The 12,115-nt window shown below is 38.1% G+C and overlaps 1 protein-coding gene across 4 annotated transcripts in view; it reads right to left on the bottom strand.

Annotated features, from left to right (window-relative positions):
• Positions 1–12,115, bottom strand: part of GFOD2 (glucose-fructose oxidoreductase domain containing 2) — a 64,270-nt gene that overhangs the window by 21,810 nt on the left and 30,345 nt on the right. For 2 of the 4 annotated variants that reach the window (XM_031950258.1, XM_031950259.1), the window contains exon 2: positions 4,034–4,383. In XM_031950258.1, the coding sequence (XP_031806118.1) occupies positions 4,034–4,316 (283 nt within the window). In that variant the 5' untranslated portion in view covers positions 4,317–4,383. Of the gene's footprint in view, positions 1–4,033; positions 4,384–12,115 lie in introns of those variants that run through there. The other 2 variants (XM_031950260.1, XM_031950261.1) reach the window with 2 other exon arrangements.

The following is a 12,115-nucleotide window of genomic DNA, read 5'->3' as shown; positions in this document are numbered from 1 at the left end:
TAACCTGACTTGCCCACACTGCTCAAAACTCCGCCATCTTTTTCCAGACCTGGCTAGCCTGATGGAGCAGAAGCCAACTGTGCTACTTTATGACACTAAGGCCTTCATTCCAAAGAGTTAAAAAGTTCAGACATCTATTAACTCCTTTCTCTTTACAACAGCCTAGTAAATGAGGGTGGGACAGTTATTATTATGTTCATTTTACATGCAAAGAGCCTGAGAACTGAAGGGGAGGACTTGCCATGCTTATAATGGAGCAGAGTACATCAAGCCCAGTCTTCTGACCCCTAGACCTGTCTAGTGCTCGGCCCTCTAGATCCCTGCTATGGCAACCCTGAGGATAAAACTTTAAAAAATATTTACCTGGGCTTTCTGATTAGAGCTCACATTAAGTTTAAAAAAAAAAAAAAAAAACAACATGAGAAAAGGTTCTCATAAGGTTATGAGAAAACCTTAGTCACATACTAGAGTTAACTGGTTTTAGCTGCCACATCACTAGAGAACAGAGCACATTCTAAGAGTGGCTTCTAGTATATTAACTTCCCTTAGAGAAGATTTTTTTTGGAGGATGAAACAGAACTACTATAAAGGCTCCCAGATGCCTTTGTTCTTCCTCCTATTTACATAAATAGGCCGAAATCATAGAATTCTTACATGCTAAGAACTGAAGGGAATACTACCAAAGTACTAATGGGGAATTTCCTCACCTAGCACAATGCCTAGTCTTAGCCATAATCACTGTAGGCTTAAAAGGCAGGTAGAAGAATGGGGAAGCTCGAGCTAGTCTCTGGTTGACCTATTGGAGTTAATTGTGCTAGTTTGCATTTATGTAGTGTGGAATAAAATTAGATTTATAAGTCTGGACAGTCAATCTTAAGATGGAGAGTAGAGAAAGAATCAGACTTTACTGTTTAGTTAAAGTTACCCTGGAAGAAACTGGAACTCAAAGTCGTACTTCCAATTCAGGTCCTCTACTTCTGATTCCTGGTGGTACTTTGTAAACTCGGTTTAGCTTGCATTACCTAGCCTAACTGATCACCAGGTACAGTGACTCCCAATGACACACTGGACAGACCATCAATCCCACAGTCTGGCATCTGAGACCCCTTCATCAGTTTTTCACTTCCTTTTCTAGCCTTACTTCACATTATTGCCCTTCACATCCTGTGGTTCTAACCAAAATGGATTAGTTAGTTCCTGATCTTGATCTGCCACCTCCCACCTCAGCGGCACACGTGCATGTGTGAGCGTGAGTGTGTGTGTGTGTGTGTATACACAAGGCTCATGTGTGTGCACATTCCAGAAAGACTGACTCTCAATCACAGGCCTATGACTCCATCACCAGTGGTGTTAAAGGCTTTCTCTTCCTTCGGTTGCCATTTCCACAATAAAATTGTCCCCATCTCCTCAGGGAAATGTCTTGTCACAAAGCATTTTCCTAGAGTGCTTTGTCTTGATTCTTTTCTCACTGTACCACATCATCCCTGGCTTCCCAGATGAAATCTCTGAGGTCTTGGTAGTTTTTCATCATCATATTCCTAGAACTGAGCAGATAACCTTGTATATAAGTGCTACTGCCTTGGGATTCTACTCTTCTCTGATTCCTGGATGACTAGAAATATTGCCTAGAGTAAAAGCGATACTAACTTCTAGGGCAGGAGTGTCATCTTCAGAATGTTCTGAAAATTTAATTCTCAGAGTCCCAGAAATTTGTAAAAAGAACTGACTCTAAGTAGTCACTGTGTATAAAACATGACAATAACATACTACTTTAGGACATCTCTCTTTCTACCTTTTTAAATCTTACTTTTATTGGTCTTTTGTTTTGATATCACTTTTATTTCCAGATATTTTGCCTCTTCTCCCAGCAAGTCATTCTTTGTAGCAAAAATTTGAAAAAAGAGAAATAAACAATTCAGGAAAAGTAACTAATGCACTGACAATTCTGCTATTTTATTACTTAAGTTTTCTTGCATTTTATTCTTTGGTTCCCTCCAGCCAGATGGCAGGTTTCTTGAGCTAGGGGGCTGTTTTTTTACTTCTTCGTATATTCCCCAGCACCTGCCTCATGGGCCTTACTCATGTAGATATACAATATGTACTGATTTAACTTTATTTCTTATTATAGGAACTTTATGAAGCAATTTTTAAAAGCCTTGCAGGCCCCAGCTCAATGTATGACAGAATGTTACTGAAGCACAAAGAATCCAAACTGTGCCTCTGACATGTTTTATAATCTAAAGGAAAGACATCAATGAACTGGCAAATGATTCTCCCAGAGTCTGCAGGGAAATTTTGTGTCCTAAGGAAATAAAACAGTGAAATTTGCTTACCCTAACATCTTTTAACATCTGTTAACAATGATATTTACTAATTTTGGCACTAGTGACCTTCAGTAACAGTTTCTATGGAGCTTCAATTTACAGAAATGGAAATACATAGGTACCAACTATGATAATGACCACCAGCCATTAGGCCACCAAATTCAGCAAAGTGGAAATCAGAGGCAGGATAATAAAATGGCTAAAGGAACAGTTACACAGAATCTGAAAGTTGAGATAAGACTATATAGATGATACACACTGTAAAGTTATTTGCATTTTGTCTTCCATATTAGAATATGGACTTGAAGATCAAGACCGAGTTTTTACTTTTTCTTTATCACAGTCCTTTGGCAGGTAGGTGGATAGGGTATCAATAGAGTTTGGATACAGAACACAGGACAGAGCTGGAATCAGGAAGTTTCATCTTCCTGAGTTCAAATCTGATCTCAGATACTCCCTAGCTGTGTGACCTTGGGCAGCCACTTAATCCTGTTTGTCTCTATTTTCTCATCCGTTAAATGAGATAAAGAAGGAAATGGAAATCACTCTATGCTAAGAAAACGTCAAAATTGGATCATGGAGAGTCAGACATGATTAAACTACAACAAAAATTTCAGTAGTCCTTAGCACAATGAATGGCACCTAGTAAGTACTTAAGACACCAAAAGGACCCTTGATCAGTCTTCAATTGATCATCTTTTGCATTATAAACTGCAGTGTCAATAAAAAGTCTTTTTTTGTGACTTATGACCTTGCCTGTTCTCTACATGGAAACAACAGGAGCTTCAGAATCAGAAGACAGGAGTTCTTTCTGGCTGTTTTTTTTTTTTTTTTTTTGGACACAGCAAATGTTTCGTTTGCTTTGCTTGTGTTTGTAATGGTCTTTGTTTTTTCTGTTTCTCAGTGAAGAAAGAGGGTAGAAAAGGAAGAAGAGATAAGAAGGAAGACATTTAGATTGGAAAATAAAATAGAATTTAATTTAAAAAAATAAATCCTAGGACTGGCCTCTGAGATGCCTTTTAGATCTTGAACCTACACCCAGCATTGCCAGTTCCAGGAATATGGGATCTTAGGACTAAATTAACTCTAAGGTCACTTCCAGCTCTGTGATTCTATCTGTCATTAAGCTCTTACTCTGAACAACTTTGAAGTCACTGAAAATGTGGATCCTCTAACCTATAGGACAAGGAATGCTTTCTCATGAGCATCTTCTATCCCAGGACTTAGTGGCAGAATAAAAGTACTTACCTCAAGCAATGCATCCTTCTAAAAGGCAGAAGTGCAACTTAAGTTCTTATATTACCCTGATATACTTCCACGTAATATGTTCTGGATCACTGACTCACTTATGTTTTCACATTTACCAAAAGGTGGAGGAAAGAAATGCTGAATTGGAGTAAGGAAACTCAGCTTTAAAATCCAGCTGATACTCCTCATTATGTGTCACTGAATTTCTTTGAGCCTCAGCTTTCTCATCTATAAAACAGGGATAAATAACACTAGTAATACTCAAATTGTCTGACAAGCTACTTTTAGGAGCACGGTTTGTAAACCCCGAAAAGCTCTAGAAGCACCAGTTATTACCACCATTGAATATTCTGGACTGAGAAGGAAAAAAGGGCATACTGGTGGACAGTCTGTACATATACCCATTAAGATGTCTGGCAATGTTCTAAGCACTAAAAAAGAAATAATTAAAACCAATCTACCCCTTTTTTGTGGCCTGACTGTACCTAGAGCTTTCACAGCTATTTCCCGAGTAAGTGGAGGAGGGATGTTGATGCAAACCAGATCTACGTCCTGGTGTAGCAAGACATCATCTGTCCGGCTGGTGTAGAAGGAAATGCTCATCTCTTCAGCGAGCTGCTTTGCCTCCTCTTCTGTCCGGCCCCACAGTGCCTCAATGGTGAAGCCTTCAGCTCTCAGCAATGGGACCAGAACCCGAGCTGAGCTGCCAGTCCCAAAGACCCCAACTCCTGGCAGCAGCTTCATCCTGGTTTCACCAATTCATCTCTTCACTAGGGCTTCATTCGTCATGCTCACAGACTGAGAATGGCTCCTAAAACACAAACAATGCAACACCTTGTTATTAGCAGGAAAGACAATAATCAGCAGCGATTTTTGGACTCACCTGGAACCCATGCTATTAGTTTCTAGAATTTAGGTTTAGAAGGTAATTAAGGACCATTCTCAACCACAGCCTCCTGTTCAAGGATCTAAGAGGACCTTGTCCCAGGTCACACAGGCCGCAAACAGCTCAGATGGGAATCAGTCCACAGCTCTTATTGCTACATTCAGTCAGGCAAGCTGGCCTAGATGTGAACTCAGGAAGATCTGGCTTCAAATCTGGTCTGTGTGACCCTGGAGGAGTCACTGAACTCCTCATTCATAAAGTGAAGGATGATAACATACTTGGATCCCAAGGTAGCTTTGAGAACAGATGTTCTCAAACTTTCAAAATGTTCATGGATTCTAGCTGTGGCTATTATTTGTGGCCTGACACCATGCCATGAGGATGAAAGGAGACAGGATAAAGGAAGAGGTGAGAGGGGCTGGGAAGGAGAGAAAGGAGCCAGAGCTCTCAAGGCCCAGATGGGGGCAGGGAAACTCACACCCAGGCACAGATCAGAAGAGGAGGAAGAGGAAGAAGAGGAGGAAGAGGAGGAGGAGTATTTAAATGGGCCAGGATGGAAGGAAGGAGCCTGAAGGTTTATGAAGGGTACAGCACAAGAAGAGCTTCACAGTTCAAACCAAAGAGCTTAGGTGTGATCTTGGAAGCCCTGGGGCTCTATGGGCAAAGCAATCTCAGCAGCTCAAGGGGGATTGGGCTACATGGGGAGAGAAAGGGGATGTTAGAAGGCTCTTAAGGGGGCCCAAGTAAGAGGAGGGGCATGAAGCAGGGACAAATAACACAGGAAAAGTTGTGAGGGGATGGAGGGAGATAGCTATAAGAAACACAAGAGATATGGTGAAGACATCAGATAACACAATTTGGTAACTGATGAGCTATGTATTCCTTTTGTAATTCTCATTTATTTTCCATATTGTTAAGTAACCACACACACATACACACACACACACACCCTTCCAATCAGGGACTTTACTGCAAATGATGATAACTCCTTGGCTTTAATAGATATATTTTAAATTTATTATGAGAAAATCCATTTATTTCTAAGCTTGCTAGTATCTTTGACATGAATAAATGTACTCTGTCAAATGGTCTTTCTACTACATCTATTGATGTAACATGATTTTTATTGCTGTTCTAACAACATCTTTATAGTTTTCCTAATGCTAACCCAACCTTGAATTCTTGGTGTAAATCCAATTTCTACCAGTCCAGTAACCCTGTCATAAAAGAAATTGAGATTGGCCTGCGCTGACCTATGGCTGACAAAGTCATGCTGGACTTCATTGATGTCACGACTTCCTTTGTTAGACCATCACAAACAATACCTTTTTAAAAATGCTCTAAAGGAAAGCTGAAAATTGGAGGAAATTTTCTGTAGTTAGTTTCTTGAATAAAGATTTCATATTTCAAATATATAGAGAACTGAGTCAAATTTGTAAGATTGAGAATCATTTCTCAATTGATAAATGGTCAAAGGATATGAAAAGGCAGTTTTGGGAAGAAGAAATCAAAGCAATATACTTTTATATGGAAAAATGCTTTAAATCATTACTGATTAGAGAAATGCAAATTAAAACAACTCTGAAGTATCATCTCGCACCTATCAGATTGGCTAAAATGATAGGAAAAAATAATGTTAGAGGGGATGTGGAAAAATTGGGAACTAATAAACTGTTGGCAGATCTGTGAACTGATCTAACCATTCTGAAGAGCAATTTGGAATTATGCCCAAAGTATTATAAAATTGTATGTACCCTTTGACCCAGCATATGAAATGACCAGGGAAAAGGAAAAAAAAAACAAACAAAACCCACATGTTTCTTTTAAAAAACATTTGAATCTTTTTGGTTACATTTGAGTCCTTCCCCCTTCTCAACCACACACTTGAGGCCAACATTTGACACAGATATATGTGTGAAATCATACAATACATGTTAGTTTTTTATCTGGAGGCAAGACAGCATCTTCCTTCATAGGTCCTTTAGAGTTGAAACATATATGTTTTAAAATATTTATAGCAGTTCTCTTTGTGGTGGCAAAGAACTAAAGGGAAGCCCATCAACTGGGAAATGGCCAAATAAGTTGCAATATATAATTGTGAGGGAATATTACTGTGCTCTAAGAATGACAAAATAAAGGTTTTTTTGAGGATTGCACTAGTTTTTTTTTCTTTCCTTTTTTTAGGCACAACAGATTTTTTAAAGCTATTCTTATTTTAAATGTTTTTATTTTCCCCAGTTACATATAAAACAACTTTTAATATTTGTTTTTAAAATTTTGAGTTCCAGGTTCTTTCCCCTTCATTCCCCCCCTCATTGAGAAGGCCGAGGTGAAATTAGATAAAACACTGTCATAAAAGTCATGTTGCAAACAAAAACATAGATTCTTTCCCCTCCAAAAAAAATACCTCTCAAGAAAAAAAATATGCTTCAGTCTAAATTCATATACAATTAGTTCTTTCTCTAGGTATGGATAGCATTTTTCATCATAAGTCCTTCAGAGTAATATTGAATTGTTATATTGCTGAGAATCGCAAAGTCATTCACAGCTGATCATCCCACAACTTTGCTATTACTATGTACACAGTACATTTGACTTTGCTTGAGCTGATGGAGGACCCAGGTTTTTCTGAGAATCTCTGAGCAGGTAGGAATTTAGAAAAACATGGGAAGCCTTGTATGAAATAATGCAGAGTGAAAGGAGTGGAGCTAAGAGAATGTTATATACATTAATAACAATATTTTTTCTTTCTTTTTTTTATTTAATAGCCTTTTATTTACAGGTTATATGTATGGGTAACTTTACAGCATTAACAATTGCCAAACCTCTTGTTCCAATTTTTCACCTCTTACCCCCCCACTCCCTTCCCCAGATGGCAGGATGACCAGTAGATAATAACAATATTTTTCAAAGAGTAACTGGGAATGATTAAGCTATCCTGTGTAATATAATAATTCAAACCAACTACAAAGGATTTAAGTAGTAAAATGCTCTCCACCTCCAGAAAAAAAAAAAGTAATATATGGAAGTATGGATTGTGGGAGTTCCACATATATGACAAAAGTTGGTCTTCCCTAATTCAAGATTGGTAGGAAAAAGAATAACAATACAGAATATAGAGTGTCACGAAAAAAATACAATTTTAAAAAATGATCTATAATAATTTTATTCTTCTAGGAATTAAAGTATTCAGTCTACTGTTTGTAGACTCCATTTTCCTCTCTTTTTGAGTGTTTTTTCTTTCCATAATTCACCATAATCTCTCAAAGATTCCCCAGCAATGGTTCAACACTTTTATCTATCAATCCTCAGTGCTTAACATAGGTCTGGCATATAGTAGGTACTCAGGATTGTTCTGTTGATGTCTAATTAACCTGAATTCACACCTGCCAAGTATTCTCTTACTATATCCTTATTTGTGTTAGGATTCAACTCCATTAACCATTTTTGTTCTGTCATTTCTCTTGGAAGACTCAGAAGCAAAAATTTAAAGATAAATAATACTTCCTTCTCTTATCCATTATCATTATTGTATTCTTGAGTGGTCCTTTATTTGATCATCTTTTTTCAATAGTCTTTTTTGATCACTTTATAAGTATTCTAGGAACTGAATATTAAAAAATATCTAATCAATGGGTAAGTAAAATGTCAATTCAATTTTGAAATTGTTACATCTATGAACATGATAGTTCAGAAATATGGGATTTTATTACATACTAAAATATTGCCCTTAAAAGCAAAAGCAGAGGACAGAAAAAGGAGTAATGGCTAGAAGTTGTAGAGAGGTATAACTATCTGTATGAAGAAACTTCCTAAAAATAGAGATCTGCAAGTAAAAACTAGAGGATCACAATTGGGTATATATTTTAGAACCAAATAATAATCAGGTAGAACTACAGGCCCTCAGAGTGTAGTCTCTTTATTTTACAAGAAAGGAAGGATAAGAAGCCCAGAGTTTTGGTGTTTTTTTTTTAAGCCCAGAGTTTTAAAAGTGATTTGTCCAAAGTCCCCAAGTAATAAATGACAGATGCAGAGTTTGAACCCAAACTGACTTCAAATCTAGTACTGTCCTGTATTACACTTCCTGAGATCCCTTCTAGATCTAAGATTCTGTCATTTGATGTCATTTTTGGCTTCCCCTACTCAGTCTGATAGGCTCTATATTTTCCCTCTTTTACTTTCTTGCTTTTCCTCATTTCACATTTCAACAGCAGAAAGCAGTAGTTTTGAGATATTTTACAGCCCTTTTATTATAGGTTCACAGAATAAAAGAATAAGAGTACTGGAAGGGTTTTTAAGACCCTCTCTTTGAACCCATAACTGAATTAAGAATTCCTTTTATAATATACCTAACTAGTGGTCACCCAACCTTTCCTTTACACAAGGCTTAAGTGCTATGTACATGTTAGCTACTACCATTAAGTGCCTACTGCTGTTTCTCCTTCTGACATCAGGGATGTGATACCATAACATGCAGGTAAACTGGACTGAAGTGAGGGTGGGATGTGCAAGGTCTCCTGCCTCACTGGGGTCTAATGGCCAGATTTAGATCAGAACAACCAGAGATGAAAAAGGAGACCTGGGCCTTTTTAAGCTAAGGTTACCAGGCACTGTGCTAAGCATTGGGGATACCAAGAAAGGCAAAAGTTAGTTCCTGTTCTCAAGGAACTCACAGTCTAATGAAAAAGAGAAGAAGAAAACAAGGAAACAACTATGTAATAACACATTGCATACAGGATAAATTAGAGATAATCCACATTGGGAAGCATTAATAGATGTTGGGAAACACTTCTTACAGAAGCAGGGATTACTTCAGACTTGAAACCAGGGAAACCAGGAGGTGGAAATGAGAAAGGAAAGAATTTCAGGCATGGAGGATGGTCTCTGGAATACAAAGTATACGAGGGTGACTAATATAAAAGACTGAAAAAGTAGGAAGTGAACCTGTTATAAAGGCCTCTGCATACTTGAGAATTTTAGATTTGCTGTTAGAGTCAGTGGGAAGCCAAGGTAATTTATTTAATGAGGGAGTCTATATTTTAAGAAGAACAATTTGACAGATGGAGGATGGTTTAGAGCAGGTTGAGCCTTGAGATAGGCAGCCCCAAGCAGAGAATTGTGTAATAGTCCAGTCATGAGATGCTAAGAATTTGCACCAAAGTGGTGTATGCATGGGGAGAGAAAGGGACACATATGAAAGATGTTATAAAATAAACTAGAAGACAGAAATTGTCAACAGATTCGTTGGCAGGGGTGAGAGGAAGTGAAGAATTAAAAACCACATCCCGGTTGTGAGATTAGACGACTAGGAGGAAGGCGGTACTTTCAACAATAATAAACAGGTTTGGAAGTAGGGGTGAGAGGTTTTGGGAAAAGATTATGACAAGTTCTGGACTGGTTGAGTTTTAGATGACGATGGGAAATTTAGTTCCAAATGTCTAATGGAGAAGTGAGACTGAAGACAGCAAAGTGGTTAGGAATGGATAAACAGATTTGAGAATCATCATAAAAGAGATGATAATTGAATCCATAGGTGCTAATGAAATTACTAAGCAAAATAAAATATGGGAAGAAAACGCAGGACAGAACTTTGGAGGATACCCAGGGATGTCTAAGAGTGACTCGGATGATAATGAAACAGATAGATAAGAGAAGAACTAAGAGAAGGAAGTGTTATAAAAACAGAGAGAGAAGACAGCCTCAAGGGAAATAATTAACAGTGTCAAAAGTTGCAGCAAGGTCAAAAAGGATGATGATTGGGAAAAGGTCATTAGACCTAGGAACTAAGAGATTAATGAATTTCTGGACCAATGAACAATATGATGGAGGAGTAGACATTTTCTTTGAACCTTATGACTCCTCAAGCTTCTCCGCAACAGAAACTATGAAACAAAGATAAAGCCATTTCAGAGCTATTCCCTTGATCTAGGACATCAGGAACCCAAAAGAAGATTAAAAAAAAAAAAAAAAAAACAACCCGTGAATCAACACCTACCTTGAGCTCATTCAACACCTCCTCCCCCAAAGTGGCACAGGTCATCTAAACCACGGATTTGTAACAAAACATCCCACATCATGGTATACACCTGCATTGATGCATCCCTTTCTTCCCCCAGCCTGCCCCCACATTATAGAGATCCAAGCTTCAAATGACAGAAATTTGCTAGTTTCAATTGCTAACAATGAGGCAATATTCTATGCTACAAAGGATCTCTGCAAGAGAATGGAGGAATAGAAGACAAGGGGCAGGACACAGGTCTTGGCTTGATAGAGAGCTCACCCTGACATCCCAAACCTCTCCCTAACTCTGCCTGCTTTCTGAGATGCCCAAATTCCAAATGACAAAATTGTCACATCACCATGTGACAATGCTCTGACCTGCCCGGCCAGACCAAGAGTCAGAGGGAGCAGGCAGGACACGTTATGGAGGGCTATGTGGCTTTTTACTAAGTCTGAAGGAAAGAACCTGGCATCCAACTGGGGCCAGGTCAGTCTCCTCATAAGTCACCCGGGACAGGCCTAATCTAGTGAACCTTCAATTGCCCAGGATGCAGACAGCTGGTAGGCTTTGAGTTCTCTTCCCTCACCACACCCACTCCATCCAGGAAAACCACTGTCAGAGGGGAGGAAGTCAAAAAGTGAACAACAGAGAATGTGGGGGAGGAAGGCCCATGAAGTGAAATAACCAAATATCTGGGAAAAAAGAAAATACAAAGACCTTAAACATAATAAAATAAGTCGATGAGTAAAACACAATTAAACAGAAAGAAATATGGCCTCAGAATCTCATAAATAAGTTCAAATATGTATGAATAAATACTGCCAAACAATGGAAAATGGCTCAATACTTGGTGAGAAAGAGAGCACAATGGAATTGGGAACAAAGATCCATAACATGTTCTTGAGTAACTAAGAGAAATGAGAATTGTGAGAGCAAAATGGGGGAACTGAAAAAAAAAATTGAATCTCTGATAGCAAGAATCACCAAAGAAACAAAACGAAAGACAACTGATTGGAAATGGAAATATAGAAGTGAAGGACAATATAGAAAAAGAGAAGCAAAAAGCAATAACATTAAAAGAACATATACTCTCTATTCAAGCAAAACTCTGATCTCAAAGACATAGGATACCTGTCATTTCAGTTATGCCCGACCTCTTTGGAGATTTTCTTGGCAGAGACAATAAGAATTAAATAATAGCTTTTTATTTTCAAAATACATGCAAAAATAGTTTTCAATATTCTCCCCTCCAAAAAAACCCTATGCTCTAAATTTTTCTCCCTTCCTTCCCCTAACTCTCCCCTAGACATCAAGCAATCCAATATATGTTCAACATATATAATTCTTCTATACATTTTTCCACATTTATCATGCTAAGAAAAATAATATCAAAAAGGAAAAAAATAAGAAAAGAAAAAGCAAGTGAACAACAAAAATGGTGAAAAAACTATACTGTGATCCACCCTCAGTCCTTACAGTCCTCTCTGGATACAGATGGCTCTCTCCATCATAAGACTATTGAGACTGGCCTCATGGTTGTAAAGAGCCATGTCCATGACTTTTTCTATGTGGATTATCTCCAATGACCCTGTAAACATCTGAATAGTACTAACTGTTTATACAGCGTCTCCTCCACTGGCTTCCTTAGCTGTCCAT

This window comes from Sarcophilus harrisii, chromosome 2, assembly GCF_902635505.1.
Source record: "Sarcophilus harrisii chromosome 2, mSarHar1.11, whole genome shotgun sequence".
NCBI classification, from domain to species: Eukaryota; Metazoa; Chordata; class Mammalia; order Dasyuromorphia; family Dasyuridae; genus Sarcophilus; species Sarcophilus harrisii.
The sequence above is the reverse complement of the archived record's forward strand: the minus strand, read 5'-3'. Positions and strand labels throughout refer to the sequence as shown.